The sequence below is a fragment of the Anser anser genome (assembly GCF_964211835.1).
Source record: "Anser anser genome assembly, chromosome: 9".
In the NCBI taxonomy this organism is placed as follows: domain Eukaryota; kingdom Metazoa; phylum Chordata; class Aves; order Anseriformes; family Anatidae; genus Anser; species Anser anser.
Genome location: NC_139729.1, coordinates 27943029 through 27968791, shown reverse-complemented (window position 1 = coordinate 27968791; position 25763 = coordinate 27943029). Strand labels below are relative to the sequence as shown.

Sequence of the window (25763 nt, the reverse complement as noted above, 5' to 3'; positions counted from 1 at the left end):
ACAAGTAACATCGATTCTCTTGAAAAATACATGGAAAGTTGCAGAGGGACATACATAAAGGCTTTCCTAGTCTGGCTGAAAGCAGTGGTTTCTGGACGGGATTTTTCATATGCTCTAACAGTGCCTGCTGGGAGAAGGTGACTTCAGTGGGAGCAAATTTGTTTTGTTTTCACAAAATATATGGTGTACATGGATTTATGAAGAAACATGTATTTAGACAGGAAGCCAGTCTGGCATTATCCCATTTTTTCAGAGTTGCCTGAAAGGAAATGTAATTTTCTTATCCAGACTGGTTAAGGGAAAATACGAATCTGTAAATAACATGTTTCTAAAAATAAGAACAAAATTAAGCTTGTGCAAAATTCTATATGTTTTCTTACTGTGGTTGAAACACAAGTTTAGCACTGGTTTCAGATTTTCAAAAAAATAGACAACTGCAGAAGACAGATGTTACTATTTTTAGTTAAAAACTCAAGTTATCTAAAGACAAAAACAAAATTTTGAAAAAGAAAATTCAAGTGGGTTATTTGTTTAATTAGTCGTAAGTATTAGTCGCAGACACTAGTAGAGAAGTTTACCTGCATTACTTAAAAAACAAAATAAGGGTACGTACGATGTGCTGCCAGTAAGAACCATGTGTGTATAGGCATTTTTTCTACTCTAACATGCTTAAAATGTTTAACAGTGCTTGAAGAATGCTGTTACAAGAAGTAGTATCACACCTTCTGGCTGTATTTTGAGAGGAGGAGAAAGGAGGTTACTTGTTCAGTTTTTCTTTCGCAATAAGAGGAAGAATTTAAATACAGAATCGTGAAAAGGGAGTAGTCTTGATCATTTTTCAAGAGCATGAGTTGGGAAACTGAATTTTTTTCTTTGCTGTTTGCAGGAGTGAAAGAGCTCGCTGGATTACGGTGCTTGGGCAAGACAGAGATGGGCAGAAAACAGACAGAACAAGTAAGTTGCAAGTACTGAGATTTTTGAGCACTGACAGGAGAATAGAAGTGCACTGCCCCTTAGCGGGGATTTGAGCAAATACAGGCTGGATCCTTAAAAGGTCACCTTTTCTTTTCCTGGGCTATGTTACTTTAATATACACGAAGCTGTCATCTCTTCCTTCTTTGAGGAGCTTTGTTTTGCCCAGCTATTTCTGTTTGCGTTCATTAACACGGGTCAGTTGTTTCAATCTGTTACCAAGAGCATATTTCTTCATATGTTTAACCCAAGTTTGTGTGCAGTTGTTCAGGGGGGAAGCCATCTGCATCGTTTGCTGCCACCTGCGTTGTGGGTGGGTGGGGTGTGGCAGGGCATATGCTAAGATACACTGATTTATTTTAAATCAATTATATACACATTTGAATAGAAGATATGAAATGGAAATATTCTAATTCAGCCTTTCTTTTTTTTTTCTTCCCCAGCCTTGACTCAGGTAGAGATCATCAGAACTTACACAGCGAAGCAGTCAGACGAGCTCTCTCTTCAAGTTGCTGATGTTGTTTTGGTTTATCAAAAGGTGAATGATGGTGAGTATGTGTTGTTAGTAACCCTCTCTTACCCCTGCAGATGAATCCAGCTAGAAGAATTTGTTTCCTAATAGAGATGGCCATATGATGAATAAAGATTAAGCTTCCAAGAAAAACTTGAGCATTTAGGTTCAAGTTTCTAAGGACAGTCTCTGTTTAGGCAACAGATGTTTAAAGTAACTCATCACCAGTCATAACTTTTATAGATCAATCATGTACGCATCACGTATGTGATGACACTGACTCAGAAGTTCTGACAAAGTGCCTTTAAAATTACTTGAAAAGGTTTGTTGCTCCCTGTCTGTTCACGCCTGCAGGCTGGTATGAAGGGGAACGGTTGCGGGATGGTGAAAGAGGCTGGTTTCCCATGGAGTGTGCTAAGGAAATCACGTGTCGCGCCACGATCGACAAGAACATGGAGCGGATGGGACGTTTACTTGGACTTGAAACAAATGTGTAGATGGTTTTTGCTTCTTCATATTGTACTAGAGGATTTGCACTAACTGCTGTCAGCAGGGAATGGCTGCGTGCACTACAGCTCTCGCATGGACGACGTGGGTCACAGATGTGTAAAATCTGGTAACAGAGCACTGATGTTTCAGATAGTCCTTTTCGGTTTGCATTTTGACAGCTCTGAACTGATGCCTGGCTTGAACTGTAGCAGATTTCAACTAGAAGTAGTTTCTTAGGCATTGGAGATCAGTTACGCATTTTTTTTCCTCAGATTTCCCTTTCAACTTCAGTTCCTTCATCCCTGCTCTTTACTTACACTTCTGCCACTCTTTTTTGATCATTCTGACTTTCTTTCTTTTAAAATTGGACCTTGCTGTAGCAGAGCGAGCACCAGAAACTCACCAAATCTATACACTGAGCTGGAGGTGAACAGGAGCATAATAGTGGGGAGGGAGTTCCTGTTCCTTAGAAACTGCAGTCGTACGTTCCCAGTACAATTAAGTGGGTTTAAGGGGATACTTCCTTGCTGTGTCAAAATCCTTGCTTAACCTGAGCTAGAATGAACAAGCATGTCATTCATAAGGGCTTACCTCTCCAGCACAAAGCCAGGGAGGAGCCAAATTTGCTAAGACTGAATTAGATCACTGTAATCACTGTGGGTGAAGCTGACACAAGGTAAGAACTAGAGACGTGCTGCTTGTGGTGCTGGCCTCCAGTCCTGGGTGTGGGTACTCAGTCATGCAGCTCAGGCGTTCTGGTGCGCCGGTGTTGAGATTTCTGAAAGCAAGCAAGAAGTACCAAACTGTACCAGGTACATAATGATGTTGAGTGTCTTGTTCTCAGATCCATTTTAGCACAACTATCAGACTCAACTTGGGCTTGTTTTCCTTAAGAACAGCCTTGGTGTGAGCAGTTGTTAGCTCGCTCAGATCCTTCTGGCAGGTGTATCTTATGGTGCTTCTTCCAGGAATATTTTTTTAAGCTCATGGGTTTTGCCAAATGAACAAGTCCTTCTGTCTTGTGTCTGCTGTCTGTCCTCAACTCTAAAGGCTCTTTTAGCTCTGAATGCCTTCCTGGCAGCATGGTTGCTTTTCCAGTACCTTGCGGTAGGTTGCACCTTTAAAGCTTAAACCACATTTTCAATACAAAGTACTTTCAAGCTGCAGAGAAGTAGCCATAACACATCAATGTGTTTTTTTTCCCACTAGCATCAACGTGAGTTTTAAATGCCACTGCTCTGGTTCAGGATTCAAGTGTCTGGACTCACAGGATTTTTTTGATATTTTAAAGGATTGTATAACAGCTGGAATTGTGTCCATTTTGTTTCAGTTTTCTCCAGGTGTTTGGCTAGGTCTTTCTATTAAGTTATTGCTGTACAGCAAGGGTTTTGATGGAGGATGGAGACTGCAGAAAACATGAAGTACATTTTTCTGTTTTTTTTTTTCTTCCTTTTTGCTCTTCTGTGCTAGAGGAGATTGATTATTTCCTTCTGTGGAGGCAAAAAGTTCAACTGAACTTCAGTTTACTGAACTTCCTCTTTAGCGTTTGTCAGCGTGTTGAAGCCACACGCAGAAAAAGAGGGAGTTGTAAGACCTGTAGGGATCTAAGCTGCCAGGTCTCTGCTCATCTCCGCTGTACGAGGTAAGAGCACCGCTGAGGAAGGACGTGGGAGCTGAGAGCTCGGCCCCTTAGGTAACGTGGTTAGCTTGGTGTCCTGTCACCGCCTTCGTGACTGCCACGGAGCGGAGGCTGGAGGGGAGCAGGAGCCACCCCCCGGCACCGGGCCCTCGGCTCCAGGGGTACCCAGCTCGGTGCTGCCGCACGCTTCTCAGCTCCCGAGAAGCCCTCTCACCATTGCACTACCTGCACCACCTAGATTTTTGCAGCTGCAGTTTAGCTTTGGAGTTTCACAGAAAAAAAACAACCACTAAATATTGTGTGAAGAAAATGCACTAAAAAATGAAGTAAGTTTCAGTGCATCATTTCTGTATATCCGTGTGACAGGTTGTACTATAAAAATCTTCACCTTTTAAGGACCAGCTGGTAAGTCAGCAGGCTTCAGTACCTGCTAAATAAAAACAAGGCAAAAAGTTGTAGTACAAAGGCTTTCTCAGTCCCCGTCTTTTTTTTTAAAAGGGTGGTGTTTATATTCTGTACTATGGCGATCTGTGAGTGACTTTGTTTATAAACATGTACCTCTGTAACAATTGAAAATCGATTAGGCAATAATTTTGTACAAAAATTCTTACCTTGGTAGTCTGACAGTGGTTTTACAGCCTTTTGAATTAATTTATAAATGGACTGATAAAATGGTAATGGTATAAACTGTAAATTGAGCAAAGTCTTATTTAACATAGTAAAAAATACTGCTAATATTTTAACAAAGAGTTTATTGTACACAGGCAGATGTTTAACAAAACTGAATGTATAAATCCAGGCATTAATTTTATTCAGATTTTTAATACTGTATATATTTTTTCATACCTTGTCTTTCCAAATAATGTTTTAAAAGCCATTTTTCCTATTCTCAGACACAGTTCTTCAGGAATTAAAGACAGTTATGATTTTATAGGACAACAATCAATAAAATCTTTTTAAATCCTTACTAAAAAAAGCTTCAATTTTTCTTAAACTGCAAATTGTTAAATGATAGTTCCTTAACGTCATTCTTGTCAGAGAGGTTAAATTTTTGTAACTTACGTTTGCTTGTTTTCTTCCTGTTTTGTAAAGATAAACAGCACAACTGTGTCCTCCATCCCTCACAGACATACCTGTGCACAGGAGGTTGGAGCAGTGACCAAGCACAAGCCCGGGACCCCGCGCCTCTGCGTTAGGGAAGAACCCACAGGGTAAGGGCATGGAGGCGCTGGGGGAAGGCGCGGGGCCGCAGTGGGACAGCTGCCACAGAGCAGCCCCCAGGCCCTTCCCTCCTGCCTGATGCCGGCTGCTGGAAAGTACAACTGGTATCATTATTTACACATTAATCATGTTACTGTGTAAGTAAGGATCTGACCACACCAACCCACAACCACCTCAGTGTGCTTCGGTCTGGTAGCAACCCCAAGCACCTGGGGTTGGAGCAGCAATCCCACCTCGGGTTTTCAGAGGGGAAGGAAGGTGCTCCAAAAACAAGCCTGGCCTCCTCTGCTCCTTTTTAACCCAAGAGAAAGCACAGTCTAGTCACAAACTGACTGTTGTATAAAAAACAGCTATGCTGGATCAGAGTGGTGGCGCTCCTTGTACACCATAGATAAATACAGCTGACACTGGATTAACTGACAGGAAGCTGTGCCCCTGTTTTAGTCCTGTTTTCTTCAGGGTAACACGAATAAAATGAGTAAATCCTTCTGAGCCCATGATTCAGGTGGACAAGAAAGGCCACAGGGATGATTTCTGTCAAGCAGAAGGGAAAAAAAAATAAAGCCTCTAAAAACTGAAAGTTGGTTACATTTGCAGAACATCAAAATGAGAAGCAAAGGCTTTATTCCTACAAGATAAACCTGGAAATAATGTAGCTATGTCTGCAGAGCAAACAGAAGGTAATAGGTGGCTGCCAACTAAACTGCTGGCACTACTCAGGCCCTAGTTTAACACCCACCCATCACTTTCAGCTAAATCTCAATCTTCCCCCAGCCCCAGGGGTTAAAGGGAAGAGCAGGTCTGGCACACTTCCACAGGTCTGACCAGACTAGTTCTCTCAAATCATCCCGCTTGAAATGCTAAAAGAAGCATAATTCATCAAATGTTCTTAGATAGCTGGAAGCATTCAAAACATTAAGAACTAAGAGCAGATGAAATAACACTTTAAAGAAAAGTATTTTAATGTAACACTATACCTATACATGATTGCTTAAAAAACTTAAAAAAAATTAGAATACAATGAACCCTTAAAGTAAGTGTATTCCACCATCAGTTTTTATAACCATGAAGCTCCTGTAGTCTAAATTTTTCCATTGGTACTGATGATGGATGGGTACAGAAAGTGAAGAAAGATGAACTGCCTGGGATGAATGGAAGAAGGTGAGAGTATTTCTGAAGACTTTCCTCCCACAGCACAAATTCAACAACATATGTTTTCAAGTTAGTTTAATTAAGCTATCATTACCTTCTATGGAAATGTTGGTGAGAAAACTGCTGCAACAACACAATAATTACTCCCCACCCCCCAAGAAAAAAAAAAATCTTTTGAGATGTTTTTATCGATAGCAAGAACAGTTTAAGCACAATTAAGCAGTACTTCAGCTTCTTTCCCTTCCCCACCCCCCCAAATCTGGTAACAAATATTTAAAAAAAAAGCTACAGTTTTAGAGGACTCGGAGGAAGGACAATACATACACCAATTAACATTGCTAACAATGCATTTTTTTCTTACTTAAAAAGCTACCATGAACACAGAATACCATGCATATACAGATATTACCAACTATTTTGGAATAACTGCTCTTCAGTACGAGGGAATTACCTGCTTGCCCTAAAAGAGTTTTTCCCTCTAGCTAAATAAATGTTATAAAAAAAAAAACACAACGAAACAAAATAAGTGAATATGTCAGCTTTACCAACACAGATGAAAGCGTGTCAACTATAGCGCTCGTTCTGAAACCGTGGAGCATAGTTTCTGGCACTTTCATTCTCCTGTGTTGTGATTAAGTCTATAATAGCGGTCAGTACTGCTGTATCCCTGGATGTAGTATCATTCCAGTCCACGGGGTGTGGGTTTTCTATTTTTTCTTGTAGAAGATCATCGAGCTCTTGTCTTAAATTCTGCAGACAAAAAGTTTGTTGGAATGAAAAGAGGCAAGTATAAAGCTACACAATGTTACCACAGTAAGTTCAACTCCCTTGCGTCCTCTGTTCTCCTAATCCTTACGCCTGCTGCTCTTATATTGATTTATTTCAATAGCGCTACCTTCAGGCTCAAAAGCTGCTTTTCAAAAACTAGCTTTGCCTTTTATGACCTGATCATCTCTGGATGTGATGGCCTGTTCACCCATTAGCTGATTCTTTAAGGAGACTAAAAATATTTGGGTTAAGAAAGTCAGATGCAATTTCTAGGATCTAATAATCAACCAAGCTCTATTCAGCTCCTCTTTTCACTGGAAAGTATTATGCCAGCTGAAGAGCCCCATCCTCACGTTCCATATCCATGTGGTTATTTCATGGACTGATCAGGTCATCCTACAACTTCTCCTACAGATAACTACAGAAATTATGCTCTTCAAATCTCTTACTGTAAGATGTTTATGAGCCCTTTAAATCTACCCTATGACTTTTCTCTGAAGCCTCCGCTATTTTTCAACATCCCCATGAAATTTCCAGCAGAGGCTTTAACAGCACCTTCCTTCCACCACTGCAAAAAGCACACAAGCCTCACTGTCATCAGTCCAGCTATTACAGTAGAAACTCAAATACATAAATAAAACTTCTGAGTGCCTACTCCTAAGGCCAAACATAAGGGAGTTCATCAGTGTTTACTTCTACCCAGTTTATCATGTGATACAACAGCCTGGTCAGAATGTTATTTTTACTACAACTTTTTAATTTGCATTCATATACAAACCTTCAGTAGGTATCTTTCATTTACTGTGTATACTTCACACGCTTACTAGGAATACATTCAAAACATTTTGTTATCTCCCTACATCACCAGTTAGGCAGTAACATCAAATATAAAAAAAATCTCTAGGAAGAGTTACTGTTACACTAAGATTTCCGTATATATTATTATTAAATATAGTTACCTTAACTAACTGTGCTATTCTAGCTGGAGACTGGAAAACAATCCATTCATCCACAGCAATGGTATCCTGATCTTTATCCTTCTGAATGGATATATCTCCTCCGAAGAACAAGAGGCAATACGGAGAGACTTCTGTACAATCATATAAGTAAATCTGCAAGAAGACAAAATTGTCCAGTCACCCTTAAAAGGATGTTAAATGACATCACTAAGCCTTAAGACACTCAAAATAGAATTCCAGAAGATCATTTTTCAATCATTCATAGATTTGCAAAACAGATTTGAAGCAACTCAGTTGGAAGAGTTACATAAAATCAGATTAAATGGGAGCAAAAATGGTCCCAAATACAGTCCTTCACAGAAAGCAGTGAACTCCAACTAATAATTCCATTAGTAATCAAGCAGGAAAAAGAAAGCTTGCACGCTTTTTTCTTTTTTAAAAAACAGAAGCAGAAGCAAGAATCTAACAGAACTTAGTATACTAGTTATTTGTGGAACAATACCACCAAGAGCCCACAGAACAGAATCTGACGGCATGTAAAAAAAGTGACCCAAAACTTGAAGGCTTCAAACAAAGCTGCTGCATACCTTCTGGGCCACGATAAGGGACACTTCACATCCCCTGATCGAACACATTAAAGAGCTACAAAAATAAGTTACACAAATATAAACCACGACATACACTGCTAGTTCTCATCTTCAAATGGTACACAAGCCAGTTATAATGGAACTCTGTCTCCTCCACATTAACAGATTTAGGATGAATATTAACTGTTCCATCTGTCTTGGTGCAAACTTTCACCCTGAAAAAAAAAGTAGATTTAGCATGGAAATAAGATACTGAAAACGTAGCAAAATCACATCCTAAGTTAAAAACCCTCCAATTCTCCACCAGTGTTCTGAACTCCGAAATAAGGACATTTGAAGGAACTTCAATTTCTTTCCTCAGAAGACTGCAACTGAATCTACAGTATTAATTTTCAGATACCCCTATCTCTGTGCTTAAGTTTAAATTCACCTCCTTAATAAGCCCTGTTGTTCTCTCCAGTAGAAAAGACACGTAGCTGCCAGGAAGGTTCAGTGCTGATTTATACCTGGCTCCACCACGCGGCTAAGATGCAGTGACACAGGATCTCCCGTCACGTTTGCAGGCTTACTCTTACATGCATCCTTCAGATGACTGAAGCACACTGGACTTGGTTCAAAATAGAGAATCAACTGACTGGTAGTGCCAGCTGCAGACGGATCTAAATTAAGCAATCTAAAGTAGAATTTTGACTGCCTATTCTTACACCTACCATAGAAATAATCACTTGTTTTCTTTGTTCATTTTTTAATTCTAGGCACAGTGATCACTCCTAGCTTGGTGCTTCTACACTATATACCCAGGAAGTTCATCCAAACATACAACCCTTCATTCTGTCTTAAGTCACGTTCACAAGAATATAGATATCCTTCTTGCACATACTATTACTATGGATAACCATTAGTAAGAATAAACACTTTGATAATATGAGAAGTGTTAGATCAGACCAGAATTGCTAGGCTCTGTCTTGCCAAACACTACAGAAGGAAAGAGTTTCAATTGTTGCTGTAGACCAAAAATGATGGTAAGACTCATTTAGCAGCTGTGTTATCAATGTAATTTAGAATTATGGATTGCTTGATAATGTCACACCGATTACTTCACATACCAGCAGGTATGCAAATGGTCAAACATCTTTGCTCATATAAGTAAAGATCAGCAATCCCATGCTCTGATCTGTCACATTTTCAAATGAAGTAACCCACACCCTTGACTGATCTGTACAAAAAAATTAAATTAATGCATTTAAACCATTGCTCTGCCTTACCAAGCTACCTAACACAGAAAATACTTGAAACACAAACCAACATTGTACCAAATCCTTACATTTTTCTCTTTTTGCTAAAGCTTGGCCGAATCTTTGCAACTTTTGGATATAAACCAGCACAGATGACTGCTTTGAGCAACTTCTCATTATCTGTAAGAGACAGCAAAGTAAGTAATGCAGTTGCAGTTCCATAAACTGAGAATTTGACTCAAAAGCTTTGTTTCCTTCTGCTGTTTACCTGAGTTGGTATTAGATTTGGGATCCTTGGGGTCTCTGCTATTCACAAATCCAGCTGCAAGGAGATGCTCAGCAAATTGTCCTTTCATGTTATGCAGCATCTAGGAAATAAAAATTGTCCCAGATTGATAATATGCCAAAAGGCTACTCCCCTTCCCCCACAGATGTAATCCTCCATTTTCAGACCATCGGGATGTTACCTGGAGCGTATTTGAAGACAGGAAATATTCCCAGCAATAGTCTTTCTCAGTTCTGAATCCACGGCGCCGAGTCTCTTCCCAGCCCTAGAAATTCATACCATAGTTCAAAGGCATTTAAGTAAACACATACTAAGAAAATTAAGTATATAAGGACAGACCAAAAAACCATAGGTCAATAAACAAGTTACATTTTTCTCCTTGAGAAAGCAAACCCTTTCATCTCTTTGTATTATGTACATATGTGTATATATGTCCACACACCTATACACATACAGCAGAAAAACACAACAGTTTTGAATTGAAAACTTAATTTTTCCATGGTGAGGAGCAAAATCTAGCCAAGTTTGTCAGAATTTCATTTGTTGCTATTAACAGTCTTGGGCAGCAACTCTGTTTCCAGGCCATTTATTTCCTTTTCTTCTTGCCCAGTGCTACACAGCTAAGTCTCTAACGCTTTTGAAGTCTGCTCCAGCCTCTTGCAGGTGCCAGAAGGACAAGAGTTAATGACTAAGGGATTTTTGAAGAGCAACTGGGAAACTGCCACAGAGAAATTCTACTGTGTTCATCCCTCATCAAATACACGTTTAGAAAGTAACAACGCCACCATGAATTTACATTTCCACCAGTATATCCGCAAGAAATTAGGTTACTGAGCCTGAAGACAAGACTCCTTAACACTAGAAGGGTGAAAAGGAATTTGGTTTTATGTTTCTGTAGAAACCAGGGAAGAAATACTTCAGAGCATACACTGATCAGATTTTTCCTTAGACTAAAGCATAAAACCCAAACCAAAATTTCTGAAGGAAAGAACGTTAAAACACGCTTACTGTGAAAGCATTCACCACTGTCAGATGATCGCTTTTTGTGTTCTTTGAAAGTTCCTTTCTTCTTGCATCTGCTACTTTCTCTTTGCCCTAAGAACAATTAGAACTTATAAAATATTCATGACTGACAGGCCATTCTTCCTTCTAGGTCACCTTCCCTAACTAAGGTACATATATACAGCAATACTTTGCATGGAACATACATAAAAAGTGATGTTACTTCCAATATTCTGTAAGCAAAACACATGCTATTAAGTATTGCAAGGCAAATAGTACTTATAAATATGTAATTAACCTGAAAGTAGGATTAAAGTTCTTTTAAACTACAACATCTCAGTAGTGTCCTAATATTCTTATAAGAATCTTAAAATCTTATCTGTAATGCTCTTCTTAGAAACTTTACCAAAGGAATGACAAAAGGGTCTTTGAAGCTGAGGCTTGCTGCAATCGTCAGGACTGGATCCAAGCAACAGAATAAAGCTCCAAAGAGAATCATTTTTCCGATATGTGGTTCAACTGGTAATCGTGCTAAATGTACACCTAGTGGAGTCAGTTCCTCTTGTCTGTCCAAAGCATTCTGTCAGAAAACAATACAAAACAAAAATCATAACTGCAGTGTGGAGGACGCAGCTAGCTTCAGTATGGTCAGACAGGAAAGTGATCGTGCAAATTACAAAGAAACAAACATTCAACAGATACAAGGAAAGAGCAACCATCTTCAGTTGTGTTTCAAGTGGTTTATTGGGCTCAGTGTCTTTCTGGACCAAAGTATGAAGACTAACACTTGAGTGTCTTCTCCTGGTCAAGCTTATTTTTAGACTTGTATATTTCCCTTCAGTGTCATTTCTTGTTTCATTCACTTTTCCCTTTGCTACTTTACAGCCTTGCCACAGAACAACAAATATATCATTGAATTTTATCTGAACATTTATAGAAGTATGACAGTCTACGCAGTGCCTTTCATCTAAATCAGACATTGCAATGTATTGCTACAACTGATTTGTACAATTAATACTAGGCAAGTCAGTAGTACGAACTGCTCATTAATCTCTCCTCCCTCAGCAAAGGGGCACTGACATACGAGAGACCCTTCTCCTATCTGCCTCACTTACCCCCAGAAATACAACCTAAATTCTTCACTAATCCAACTGGGATAGAAATACTTGGTGGATTCACCATGAGCAGGGTGTTACACAACTACCCAGTTAAGGATCTGCATGGAATCTAAACGCAAAGTGTGAGCAGTGTTTTAAGTGATTCAGGAACTACTTTATGCAGCCCAAAATTTCACATAATATTTAATATTTGAAGTTTATTTCCTCTGTTCAGTCGGGATGACAGGACACTGCATAGCCTAGAGATATAAAGGGTCTGCATAGTAAGGGTTTCAAATGTCTAGACCTGTACAATCAGAATGGTCTTGGATAACAAACAATGCATTAATAACATGGCTGTAAATAGATTCTTCCTTGCATGAAACTGTATGTTAAGTAATACTTTACCAGCTCCATCAGATGATTTATAGCCAACATTACAGCATCGCGAGATGGTGGATCCATTAGTTTGCTCAGAAAATACGCAATTCCTCCAAGCTTTAGAATCTGAAAGAAAAAAACAAAAATGAAGATGGCTACCCACCTAAAATCAATAAGCAGTGACCAGAGTAGTTACAAAAGGTGTGAATAACTCACAGCTTGAATTAGGATTTCAATAATTAAGAAGTAAGGACAAAATAAAGACGTGTTAGTGATGAAATTTTAAACATCTATTCTTCAGTATGTTGCATGTGGTATGCCTTATGCATGCATAGGAATTCCATACAAACTGCCAAAAAAGAAACATCACTCATGTCAGTTTTAAAAGAATTTTACCAGAAGGTAGTTTTAAGAAGCTTTATCTCTCAGCTCCCTGGCATTCTCACAGAAGCAGCTCTGATCTAATATTTTTTGAGGAAAAATTTGTGTTCATATTTGTGTTAGAGTTCAGCGTTTATTTATACTAGACAATATATTTTTCTTGGGTTTGATAACATTTTGCAAACAATTGCTGCAGTTATTAATTGCATATATTGTGCTTTTGGTGTGACAGACTTGAAGACAACTCTAACCTCAGAGTTGCATTAATTTAATCTCTCAAGCTCTTATTCCAACAGAAACGTCACTAGTACACACGTTTGAAGATGCATATGCTTACCTTGATTTGCAAGCAAAGTTCTTCCAAAGGTGTCCTCAAGATCTCAGGTAGTTGATAATCATCTAGAAGGCTAGCACGGAGCCCATTGTATAGATGGTAACAGTGACCTGGCTGAACTCTAGAACATATTTAAAGAAATAAATGCATGCTTTTTCTATGACATTGTGACATTATGACTGTGTTCATTTGTAAGCAGCTTTCCAAAACCCTTCAGGGAATTAGAATTGAAGTGTATTCAATTGTAATAGCCATTTCAGCTTTCAGAAACATAGACCCATCAACAGGAAAACAAAGGCATAGAAAATGCAGAAATCTCCTATAAACTGCTCAAAGGGAACAATGAGGAGATCAGAGAAGAACGGTATGTCTGAACAAAAGATAAAGTATTCCACAAGGTATTTTGAGAGGGAGTGAAATTTTAAATAATTTGGTATATATCTAAGCAACATTAATTTGAAGGCAATTTTCGCTTTAATGTATCATAGCCTCGTAAGTGAGGTGTGAACGTAAACGCTATCAAATTTGAAAAAAAATGCAGGATTTATTCTTCTATAATAAGGAAGGAAACTCATGACTGAAATGCAGCACAAGTTATATCAGTTTCTTAGGAAAACAACGAACCATTCTTTCCCTAAGAACAAGAGAGTCGTACTACTATCTGCTTCTGAACATGGGATTAACAAAGTACTACCTTCAGCACACATGAGCTCCAAGACAGACTGAAATTTAACATCATAAAGGTTTTCTAACTAGCCATTATTCTTACCTTCCTGCTCGACCTTTCCTTTGCTTGGCATTAGCTTTACTAACCCACTCTGCTGCCATTGTGCTGATGTTGTTCTGGGTATCAAAGTGAGTTTCCTTTATCTTTCCACCATCTATAACGAACACCACGTCATCTATTGTAATGCTGTTTGAAAAAAGAGAAAAAAATGCAACTCTTCATCTTTGCAAGTTTAACCTAGGATCTTAAGAAGGTTTAGCTTCTCTTTACCCCCTCCCAAACAGCAAGCCAAAAATAAAAATTCTATGCTTGGAATTTCATTAAGAAGAATGTTACTATGCAGTTCAAGAGCAAACTTGTTTTATTCTCCTAGGTCTGGCACCACAGAGTCACCATATGCAGTTATAAAGTCTGTAGAGGACAGGCAGTTCACATTTATTATGTACAACAACTGCAAGTCATTATAAATCATCCATGTTTTGATTTTTTTTTTTTTTTAAACAATTCTCAAAGGAGAATTCAAGCTTAGTCTATAGACATATTGGAATTGAAAATGTTATAAATCAATGATACAAATATTTCAAATGCATTTTGAAAAAGTTAAACAGGTTTATATTTTTTTATTTTGTCAAAATTATAGGGTTTTTTTTTGTCTGCATAGCTAGCTATTTACCTAGTCTCTGCAATGTTGGTAGCAATCACGATTTTCCTTACTCCTGGCGGGGTCTTCTTAAACACCTGTAATTATCCATGGCCCATTTATATGTTTGCCAAAACCAAACATATGCTCAATTAAAATTTTTGGTAGTTGTGAAATGTTACTTTATTGCATAATAATAAAAGACAAGCATACCTGAGTCTGGTTAACAGTAGGCATCAATGAATGTAAAGGTATGATAATAAACCTATCTGAAAATTAAAAATCAGCAGAAGATACAGAGTAAGCACAGATACTTTAATTATACAGGAAAATCAAGAATACAGAACACAGAAAATACACTGCAAGTAAATCTACTATTTCCACTTCTTATTCTGAATTGGTTTTTACCATGTAGATAATGGCATATTTTAATTTTTTTGCTGTTTGTTAGCAATGTTCAATACATCGGTGTTAAGTGCAGGAGACACATTCTGAAATACAGACTTACGTGCTAGAAGCTCAGAGGAATATAAACTGAATAAACTAACCGCCAGCTACAATGAAAGGTGGGGCTGTGAGGGGAATGGGAAGAGAACCCTACTTCTGGGTTGGCTGACAACTGTATATTAAACTTAACGTATTTTTCTTACGATTCATCTCGGTGTTTTATCAAGTCTATTACCGCAACAGCTATACATTGCTGCTTGTTTAAACTAAGAGGCCAAGGCATCTTCAAATGCATTCTATTTCAAAGTATAAATATCTGTGAAATACCTAAGCTTCTCTGGGATAGAAAATCACTACATTACTCCGCAGAAGTCTCCCCCAAAAGCTAGTAAAACATAAAACACACATAATAAACTCCTTTATACCTTTTTACTTTAGAATATGCCAGTTTGTATTATGCTATGATGGCTTGGTAAATACAAATTACTGTACAGAACATAATATATTCACTTGTAAATTCATTATTTAATAACTGCTCGAGTTTATTTATTAAACTGACATTCTCCTCTAGTTTTCAGTAAGTTCTCTATCTATAGAACATACACGACATGAATTATAGTAAGACTATCTTAATAGTCAAAAGCATAGTTAGGACAAGTTAGCTGAACATGAGGTATGCAAACAAGACAAAATAAAGCATATAGGATAGGCATAGGATATGTTACTGCCCTATTAAAAGGAATCTAGGAAAAAACAGAACTTAAAAGATCCACCAGCAAAGTATTAGAGAGAAGCTGCTGAAGCATCAAGCAAAAATAAGAAGTTAACACAGAATGAAGAAAGAATTTAGTTTTGGATGGAAGTTACTGTAGCTATGTAAAAAAAAATGCTGAACACACTGCAATCATTTTGAAAGGGAAGAAGGAGGGAAGAAGAAAAGTCCAGTGCAATACCAGCAAACATAGGCAAAAATAAAAGTTTGCCACTAATGCTGCTGCTAAATTTGCACATAAAATTTTGTTTTTACCTGACTTAAACATGACTTGTGACATCAAGAGATCATGCAAAGTGCTAATGTTGTCCCATCCTGGAAGAAACACTAGAATTGCACCATCCTATATATAAAAGAGGAAGTGAATGGGAAAAGTTAGAATAAGTTACATGCTATTCAAAAAATCACCTACTTGCATACTGACGCATATATTTCAAGTAAGTGATACCCGAAACCTCACTGACTACAACTTGAAATATTTTGTTTACTACAGAAAAAAAAGTTTGTCTTGCTGCATATTTATCTGAGCTTAATAAACAAAAACTTCATTTTCAACATTTTCCCCTGCAGCATTTCAAACACTGCCATGTAAACACTGGAAGAATTTGAGCTGCTGTTAAAGCTGTTAAACCTAAAAGAAACTAAGTGTAATTTTCAACAAAGGAAGAACAAAAGAAAAAACAGCAAGTCATCCTCATTATCTACAGCTTAAATACTCTATCAATTGAAATATTAAGTGAGTTGACATTCTCAATAATCAAAATTCTCTTCAGTGACTCACCTACGGTGTCAGCTCTTCCACAGATGTTTTTGAACACAGAAATGAATGTATAACTTAAGGCTATGGTGTAACCTATGTATATTACCCATGGCAACAGAAGTTATTCTTTCAAGTTTGTTACTGCTTCAAGCACAGAATCCCTCTGATAACAATGTACCTAACAGTATTAAACAAAAAACCTTTTACTGGGACTCTAATTAGGATTTTTAGCTTCAGAATCTGATGGTTTTGTATTTCAAGATCAACCTCCTCTAACACAAACAACAGAAGAGAAGCCACAATTTGAAATAAAGACTATGTAAGAGTTACTATACTGGTCAGAGCCTCACAGAAACCTAAACGTGTAGGTGAGTAAAGTTCTCAATGCATTTTTACATTAAAAAGTAACTAGTTGCCTTGTCATTACATCTGAAGCACATTTAGGGACAACTACCAATGAAACCGGAATAACTACAAAGCGTGATGAGCTATAAGTAGGAAGAGCTTCCTAGCTGCACATTTGGTAAACGCGACTGAATTTTTGTATATCCTAGCAAAATTCTTATCTTCACACAGATTACTCAGGCAGAAAACTATTTAAAGCCAATGGCACACTGTAGATATGAGGGAGTGAATATCAACTCTAAACAGTGCTGTGCCCTCTCTCCATCATTCCTGAGAGGGAAGCTCCTAGATGTTAAACATCTAGTTGTACATTGAAGAGGTTTTCAGACTGGTTTTCTACAGCTATTTCACAAACCGTAGGTTTTACTACACACCACAAAGAATACTACCTTGGACAAGATAAACACATGCAGTCAGAAAAAGAACTAAGAGTTAAAATTTAATTTGCAGTTACACTACTATTCATCAAATGACTAATGTGTATGAAGACATCTAAAAGCTTATTCTAAGGAAAAAAAGCCGCAATTGGAGTTAAAATGGAACCCAAACCTTCAGACTTCTATCCCATTTTATTTGAGTCAATCTCTACTATCATCAAAAGATTTACAGTCTCTTTAGAACAAAAGAAAAAAGTCTGAAATTAACATATATGTGCAATATTTCCAAGCTTTTTACATGCGTAGCTATCATTAATGCCTACAACTGTTATTGAAGAAAACTTAGATACGTGCTACCTTTTAAACATGGAATTTACCCCTTTATTTCAAAAAACAGTGTCTGACCACATTCTAAACTCAGGGCTTAAATAGTAATTGGGTATTTAAAGCTGGTAGATTACTTTTGAGAAAACAAAACAAAACAAAAAAACTAATAACAAAAAAACACTTCTTTATGCGTATGTAATAGACCAAACTACCTACCAACTTTGACTTTCTCCACCAGCCACTGACCACAATTCAGTCATAGCATGAAAACACGATGATACAACACAGAAACATACCTCTTCTTCCAAAACAATGTGTCTGATAAGTGCTGCTATAAGGTCAAGATCAACCTTGTCATCGTCCATCATTTCCAAGGCATCTATAGTACTTGCGGAATACCTACAGGCATCAAAAGCATGCATACTGGTTACTTACTAACACATAGTCACGCATGCATGTCTGCTGTAAGGTTCTGCTATCACTCATCTGTGTGACCTACTACTGCTCAATTTCTTTCTTTCTTTGTAGGTACAATTGAACAGGCATGCTACTCTGGAGACTTATTTTAGTTCAATTATTGCCAGTTTAGAATAGTAAGTTTAAGAATTATGACTGAACTGTATTTGGAGCATTTCCATGATCTCTTTGGGTTATGATCTCATGGATTATCTAGGATCTAAATAATCTGAGTTTACCCTTCAATTTATCCCTCCCTCACAGTACGTACAGAAGGCATCTCATCTGCTCAGCCCTTTATTTTCATGAAACCTAGTACCAATTACCAATTTGTTCCAAAGACCTGTCTGAGAAAGGGATGGACACGTACAAATGGACAAGTAGAGCATGGGATAGAACAGAGAGCACTGAGGACTTGCTCTCTTAGGAAAGAGAGGTAAAACAGAGCCACCTATATTAGTTATTGTTGTGAAGCTGGATATATAGGAAGTCACAAACTGCAGAGGTAAAATAAGACAGGAGAAGAACGGAAAGATGCCATTCCTGAAATAAATTTGCCAGGCTACCTAAGTAACCCACTTATTCAGATAGCAAAGCAGTCAAAAGCTGGCAATCAAAGAGAATGTCTCAAGCACAGAATCTCTGCTGGGTGCTGAAGAGGCAAAGTTTTTTAGCTTGGTTTTAAACCACTCTCGAGGAGTATTAAAATGTTCATTAAGTTAACAACAATTAATGCAGAAGAGTGAGAACAACCTGCCCCGCAGCTGCCTTAAGTATTCTGGCCACCGTTCCCTGTAGATTTCCTCTTTTTCTTCTTTTTCTGGCCTGCTTATATGCCCTTGCATGAAGCCTTTCTTCCACCGTGGCCGACGGTCTGTGTTTTCTGGCATATACCTTTAAAGTTAAATAGCAAATACAATTTTGAAACTAGTCATTTAATCCTGCTGCACAGTAGTTTTCTAAACTGTGGACAATATACGTACTTTAGCTGTACCATATTAATCGGATTCTCGAATTTTCCTCTAATTTTTTTTTTTTAATTACAGAAATGATAGGTACCATCTACAGTAAGCATGAAAACAAGTAAAAAATAAATATCAAAGACTAGCTTAATTTATCCACCTGAAAATTCACCACACTGAAAGAAAAAACTGAAGTTTTTCTCCTCCCCAAACCAACATTTCCAGGTTGCTACAAGCTTATTACTGTAAAAGCCACTGAAATTCCCTCGAAAGGTTTTCTGCAACAAGATGTCCAGTGTGAGTTTACTCCTGAAAACCACAACTAATTTTTCAACAGGCTATTTATACTGAGATAATCTTCAAAAAGACATACTAAGTAAAATGAGAAACCAACAAAATACTATCTATACTGGTGTTGAGAAAATACACTCACCTCAACTTCTCAATTACATCTTCAAGAAGATACTCCACCACTGGGAAAGTGAACCCGGGTATGTGAACCATTGGGCAATTATCTGTTGAGAAAGGCGTAAGTCATTTTTCAACAGCAAATAAAATAGTGTTCTGAAGTAAAAGAGTCAATAAACATTCTTCACTATTTTTGCAATATAGTTTTCAAGCCTAGAGGTTTTTCTTCTCCCCTTTAAATTCTCATGGAAGATGTCAAATTCAATTTCCAAGGAAGTGACTGAATAAAGCAAGCATAGGTAGCAAGCAGTATACTGTTCTCCAGCACGTTCACCTGTTTCCAGTTACAGGACAGCACTTGAAGAATGAAGAGCTAAAGGCTTTGCTCTGTTTGCCCACTCACACTATGACTTCTAAAATAAGGTAAATATTAGAAGCCTAAATCACTTAGAAGGAAAATTCATAGGAAGCATTTAACCTACCAAAATATTCAGAAAACTTCTCTGCGTTTAAAGTAGCACTCATTAGTATTACTTTCAGATCCAAACGCACATTCAGAAGATCTTTAATAATGCTCATTAGAACATCTGATTGAAGATTTCTTTCATGAATTTCATCAAGGACTACATGACTAATACTGGACAAATGCCTAAAACAGAAGAACAAAAAAATTAAACATTTGCTTTTAGCAAAAGTTAAAAATAGAGCAGAGACCAACAAGAGCAGGTCATTAGTCAAGTCATTTGGTAATTGTATTTAGTTTCTAAAAAAATAGGAAAACTTACTTATCTGACTGGAGCCACTGTAGGACAATTCCTGTGGTACAGTATAAAATTGAACCTTGTTTCCTCGGTAACCGACTGGAAGAAATACATCAAGAATTCTTGAGTTTTCTTCTTTATTTTACAAAGTACTTAATAAAAAGCTTAAAGTTAAAGAGCAGGTAGTTGTTACAGGCATTACGAAGTATGCCTCATTCTTGAACTTGTTCACAGTTCAACTGGGGGAATGAGGGTGTAGGCCAGAGTCACAGCATTTTTGTTGCTGGGTAATGAACTGCTTGTAGCCTAACGGAACCTCTGACTTCATTTCTCATCATTTCTACGTTGATCTGCTGACCCCAAGTTCTCACAACTATCTGAACTCAGCACAGATAGCAGCTAGAAGCTAAATACACAGCACTGTAACAGTCTTGATTAAACATTAAAGAAAAACAAATGAGATTCTATAAACTAGTGCTTCAAATTAAAGTGCTGAAAGGACTGAACTGTCATCTCTCACCAGCAGTTTTTCCATCAATGGTAAGTGAGGTTTCATTGTTTGCTAGTAACATCCCACATAATTTTTTCAAATTACAGATCACTGCAAGCATAGTAACTTTTGTTCTATGGCACTAGGTCTACGAACTCTTGTTAACAAGACTAAATTTATTACCTAACCTTAATGGAATTACTCATTAGGTAAGCGTAACAAATACATAATTTTACCCAGAAATACAGCTTATAGCATTCTCTCCTTTAGCATTTTAATTTTTCCTTTAAATTAATTGATTAGGGACATTGCTTTTAACCTCTGTGTATAGCAAAACCTTTTAGAAGAACTGAAAACAGGACTTACTAGTGAAAGTACAGCTTAGTGCTAACCAAACCTGCCAGCTTGAAGTTCAGAACTGACTTTGTGTTACAACCTCAAATCACTCATTTACATGCTACACAGAATATGATAACCACGCTCAAACTTTTTGGTATTTTTCAAAAACTTTATTCCCTATACCAGCTGTTCAAAGGAATGTCTTTTAGAGAAAGTAAGAGAATAAAAGCACTTGTCCGTGTTAAGAACTGCCTCGCAATTTTTTCTTTTTGAATAGACACCACTTTACATGAAGGAACAAAAACTGTCAAGAGAGCCTCTTACCTCTGAAGACGAATCTGGTAACCTGTACTCTTGCCGTTACCGCATGCTTCTGCCCTTTCAGCAGCAACTCTCTCAGCCACCTTCAAAAAAACAACAGCACGTTAAAAAAAAAAACCAAACACACGAGGCTGATCCATGATTTAGCTACTCATCAGTAAGAAACACCTAGAACCAAGATGAAATGTAAACAACAATAACAGAACACTCTGAAAACCATCTTTTCCCTTTCACTGACAGCAGTGTTTCCTGTCAGCAACTCAAGAACAGGTTGGCAACCCAAGACACGTTTTAGAGAAACACAACCATCTAGGCATTAGCAGTACGTACTCCAGAATGCACCACCCCTTTCAGTACGGCCAGCTTTTCCTCATGGAAAGTGAGGTTCTATACTGATTTGATATTTAACTATAAAAAAAAAGTAATTACTGTGCACTGGAAAGCCAAGTTCTTTCTTGCTTGTTAGTGTATTTCTAAAGGGCTACACAACACTACTGTTTTATCTCACTTCATGTTTGCACTGCCCAGTCCATTAAAGTCACCAATATAAACCATGCCTACATTCAAGGAAAAGGGAGGCATACGGTGCCAGTACTCTGATCACTACCGAAACTTACAAAGTATCGAATTAGTCTATATTAATAATAGATTCTATTGCAAATAACAATTTTAAGACTGAAAATGAATACACAAAAAACAACCTTTCCTGTCCACTGCAGGCAGAATGCTAATCTTGAACTCTACGATTAGTGTGACAACATCCAAAAGGAGACACCGTGCACCTCTCAAAGAAACTGATCTATCTGGTCATTTGGATTTTTTCCAGATCTGAACTTCAAATAAACTACCAGATTGTATACTCGGCTAATAAACTTGCCCTGTAGCTTAGGCCCAGTAAAAAAAAAAAAAAAAAAAAAAATCTATTTTCGTTCAAAAATTCTAAGACAGTAATTTTATCTCGGACTTACGGTAGGGATGACAACAAAGAAACACACCCACAACCGTAAGAAGTAAGTTACTCAGTTTGTCAAAGCGGCACTTACCGAGATAGCACTGATCCTCCTAGGCTGAGTACAAACAATCCTGCAGGTAGACCCTTTCCCTCGCTCTATGTAGTCATCCAAGATGAACTGCGTGACTTGTGTGGTCTTTCCACAGCCAGTTTCGCCACTTATCACAGTTACTCGATTATTGTTTATAAGGTTTACAAGTTCCTGTTTCCAAACAAAGAAAACATTTGCAAGTATTATTGTCAAAAACAGATTTTGGAAGGATTTTGATAATTCTCTACTACCGTGAAGTGAACTTAAAAAAAATAAAATAAAATATCACAGCAACCATATACCCATCTGTTTCCATTAATATTGAAAGCTCTGAAATCTTCAGCACCTTCATAACAGGCAACAAAGGCTTCCTCTTACTCCCAGTTGCACAGTTTTTTCTCCTACTTCAGAAGAGAAATGAATCTTTCTTCAAATTAAACATACGCTTACCTGTCTCATCCCATACGAAGGGAGCTTCTCTCGGAACCTCTGAGAAAAGAGAAAATAACAGTACGTGTTTTCAAACACCTGTTCAACACTGAAGTAATATTAACAGATTTCATCCATGATCTGGACGAAACAGATCAATAACGTGACAAGCTGCTCAGCCAAGACTGAACAGGCCCACTAGAAATAAATGTAATTCCATGCATGTTCTCAGCTTCACTAAACGTACCAGAAATATTTACCACCAACAGTTCTGTACGCAAAGAGGCACGCATACGCAGTTTAAAGACCAGGGCCTTGAACAGCAGGCCTCCCATCTGACAGGTGCTAAAAGCGTTTCCTTGTACAGCTTTATACACTGCCATTACAATAACCTCAACTACATTTCGAAGAGGTGTGCCTTCAGAGCCTATTCCCCTACTTTTAATTTTACACACAAACGCAAAAAAAAATCTATTTAAAAAAAGAGAACTGAAAATACACATCCAACTATACAATGCGGATACTTAAAATTTTGGATTTTAAACAATCAGAAATTATCACTGACGGCCTAATTTTCAATCCCTGTCCCGTTGACAAGGACGCGTTTTGTAAATTCTGATGGTACTTTTTTTCCTAAAGTAATGTCTTGACAACTTTGAGTAAATTAATTACAAGAAGTTTTCTAGTTAGTTCAGTTTATGTAAAAATAAACCCAAAAGCTTTCTCCTTAACATATGGGAAGTACCTGCATTTCAATATATCTAGGATCGGACTTCTTCTTTCTTAAATCTTCTTTAAGTTGCTCATCTAAATCGGTATCTTGCTGATTTTTTTCAAATAGATATTCCACATCCCGATCAAGGAATGTTTTTTCCAAGACTGCTCTCTGCTTGATAGGAGCTTTTTCAGCTTCTGGTTTCACTTTTGCGGGCTGTTCTGGAGTATTTCTGAAATACGGGCAAAGAACAGAAACTTCAAAGATTACCCAATATACGCCTGGCCACTGAGAAACGTACACTGAAAAGTTCCCTGCACCACTCCCGGCAGATCTGGTTTTGGGACATTATATCCCCAAGTTGCTTGACCCCTAACCTGAAGGCAGTATGGCGCACATCGTAGAAACAAAAAAAAAATGTACAACAGGATCTTCAAATGTAACGTGTTCTTTCACATCAGAGCTAACGTACTAACAAAACGTCTCCAGAGAACTACCGCTTAACGGCCTGTCAGAACCGCCGCCCCGTAACTGGATCTTTCACCAGAACCCAACCCCATCAACCCAGCCTACTGAAGGCAAGGTACGCGACCCCCCATTTCGCTGCCTATTTAAATCCTTTCACAAAAGGCATCGAGAATGGGCCCTATTTCATAGAGGCTGAGAAAACTTCCCAGCGCTGCCGAACGCCAGAAGGAGGATGACAAAAGCCACCTGCGGAGGAGCGCTCCCAGAGGCCGCGGGAACTTGGTCGCTCCATAACGTAAATCCCCTGCTGTGGGCCTGGGGACCGGTTAAAGGGTTTTACGGCTTCAGCTAAAAACCTAACACCCCAAACTCGACAGCAGCCTGGAAGAGAGCCTCGCAGCAGTGGCTAGGGGATGGCTGCGTGCTGGGCCGGGGGCACCCGTAGAGCCGGGAGACCTCTCCCAGCGCGCCTCCTGCCCGTTCGTGTGATGTGGGACGCGAGGCGCGGGGCCGGAGCCTTACCCGTCCTCGTCCCCGGACCACCAGGACATGGCGTCGGGCTCCTTCTCGCTCCGGCTCTGCACGGCCGTCAGCAGCTGCGCGATCTGCTCCTCCCGGCGCTCGTCCATCCGCACCACGGCCCGCTGCGGACGGCACAGCGTGGCGTCACCGGCCTGACGTCACCCGCTCGGCCCGTGACGTCACCCGCTCGGCCCGTGACGTCACCCGCTCGGCCCGTGACGTCACCCGCTCGGCAGGCAGAGCCCCGTGAGGCGCCCCCCGCCCCTCACCTGCTGCCGGTCCGTCTCCTTGCTCCTCTGGCCCTGCTTCCGCGCGTACCACAGCCCGATCTCGCGGCCCTTCAGGTGGCTCGGGTGCCGCCCCCGGCCGCCGCCGCCGCCCCCGCCACGCCCCCCGTGCCCGCCGGCCGAGGCGGAGGAGGAGGAGGAGGAGGCGGCGGGGCCGCCATCGCCGCCCCGGGCCCAGCCGCGCCGCTGCTCCGAGCTCATGGCCGCCCGCGGCCGGCAGCCCGCACCACACCGCACCGCACCGCCCCTTCCGCCGCAGCACTTCCGTCCGCCACGGGCTCCGCCCCGCCGCAGGCCCCGCCCCAACCGCCGCAGCCCCCCCCGCCCCCTCGGGCTCCCTGGGGCTGCGGGTTCGAATCCCGGGCCCGGGACGTCGGAGGGTCCCGGCCCCCCCACGTGGCCGTGCTCTTGTAGATGGGGCTGCAGTGCCAGAGGGAGCGTCCTTCTGCACGCATCGCTACTGCTTTGTCTCCTTAACACGGGGAAAAACACGTCTTCTGAAGGAAATCTTACGGATTGAAACATTTCAGATAAATTTGTACACGTAAACGTTGGAAAGGGTAACCGCGCGTCTCTCAACGCAAAGATCATTTCCCAACGTCTCCGACAAGTTATATTTCTTGCAATAATCTTGGTGTCTCACAGATTATCGAGCCTTCCCGAGGCCTTTTACCCACCCCTCGCACTCACGTCACCCCTCCAGCAGCAGGCCGTCACCGCGCGGTAACGGGCCCGCGCACCAAGGTGCAGCAGCGCGAGGAGAGCTCTGTGCCCTCCCCTCGGTGATCTGAAGGGCCTCCCTGAAGTCAAACTCCCGATGAGGGAACGTGAAAGTTGTCGGGCACGCCCTGGGGTGAGGCCCAGCCAGAGAGGAGCCCACGCCACAGCTGTGACCCCGCGAGGCACTGCCGCCGTCGGTACGGCTGTCTCTGTGGGGAAAGGCTGTGTGTAAGGATGGGAGGTCGTTAACATGAGCTTTTCCTGCAAAACAAACAGAAGAGTGCAACATACAGGCATATACACGTACAGGTACTGTAATTCAAATAGGAGCTGCTGCCTGAGTCTATAAAAGCAGAATTTATTCTGTTCTGAA

General features: G+C 39.7%; 2 protein-coding genes across 4 annotated transcripts in view; one reads left to right on the top strand and one right to left on the bottom strand.

Moving 5' to 3' along the window:
- Positions 1-4587, top strand: part of ARHGEF26 (Rho guanine nucleotide exchange factor 26) — a 60061-nt gene extending 55474 nt beyond the window's left edge. For both annotated transcript variants that reach the window (XM_083849538.1, XM_083849537.1), the window contains 3 exons: positions 887-954; positions 1416-1520; positions 1838-4587. In XM_083849538.1, coding sequence (XP_083705664.1) covers positions 887-954; positions 1416-1520; positions 1838-1980 — 316 coding nt within the window. In that variant the 3' untranslated portion in view covers positions 1981-4587. The remainder of the gene's footprint in view (positions 1-886; positions 955-1415; positions 1521-1837) is intronic.
- On the bottom strand, positions 445-25276 carry DHX36 (DEAH-box helicase 36). Of its 2 annotated transcripts, XM_083849536.1 has the most exons (26): positions 24653-25276; positions 24384-24505; positions 23424-23625; positions 22700-22738; positions 22250-22420; positions 21210-21289; positions 20081-20155; positions 19778-19944; positions 19321-19402; positions 18679-18819; positions 17766-17868; positions 15856-15943; positions 14595-14650; positions 14415-14479; positions 13784-13927; positions 13018-13135; positions 12327-12425; positions 11228-11401; positions 10828-10914; positions 10001-10084; positions 9802-9901; positions 9623-9713; positions 8393-8513; positions 7712-7864; positions 6530-6734; positions 445-5366 (listed from the first exon to the last, which is right to left on the bottom strand). In XM_083849536.1, the coding sequence occupies exons 1-25, from the start codon at positions 25259-25261 to the stop codon at positions 6549-6551; spliced, it is 3357 nt and encodes a 1118-aa protein (XP_083705662.1). In that variant the 5' UTR covers positions 25262-25276; the 3' UTR covers positions 445-5366; positions 6530-6548. The 2 variants fall into 2 exon arrangements, with proteins under 2 accessions (XP_083705662.1, XP_083705661.1); XM_083849535.1 differs by having other exon boundaries at positions 445-6734.
- Between the last annotated feature and the right edge of the window lie 487 nt (positions 25277-25763).

Bases quoted from the DNA above. Each gene is read 5' to 3' on its own strand.
- DHX36 (XM_083849535.1), bottom strand. From the start codon at position 25,261: ATGATCTTTGCGTTGAGAGACGCGCGGTTACCCTTTCCAACGTTTACG. The intron at 18,820-19,320 runs GTGAGTGTATTT...TTAACTTTAAAG, and splicing joins GATGTAATTGAGAAGTTGAG to GTATATGCCAGAAAACACAG. The intron at 8,514-9,622 runs GTAAGGATTTGG...TTTTTTTTTCAG, and splicing joins TTTAGCAAAAAGAGAAAAAT to GGTGAAAGTTTGCACCAAGA.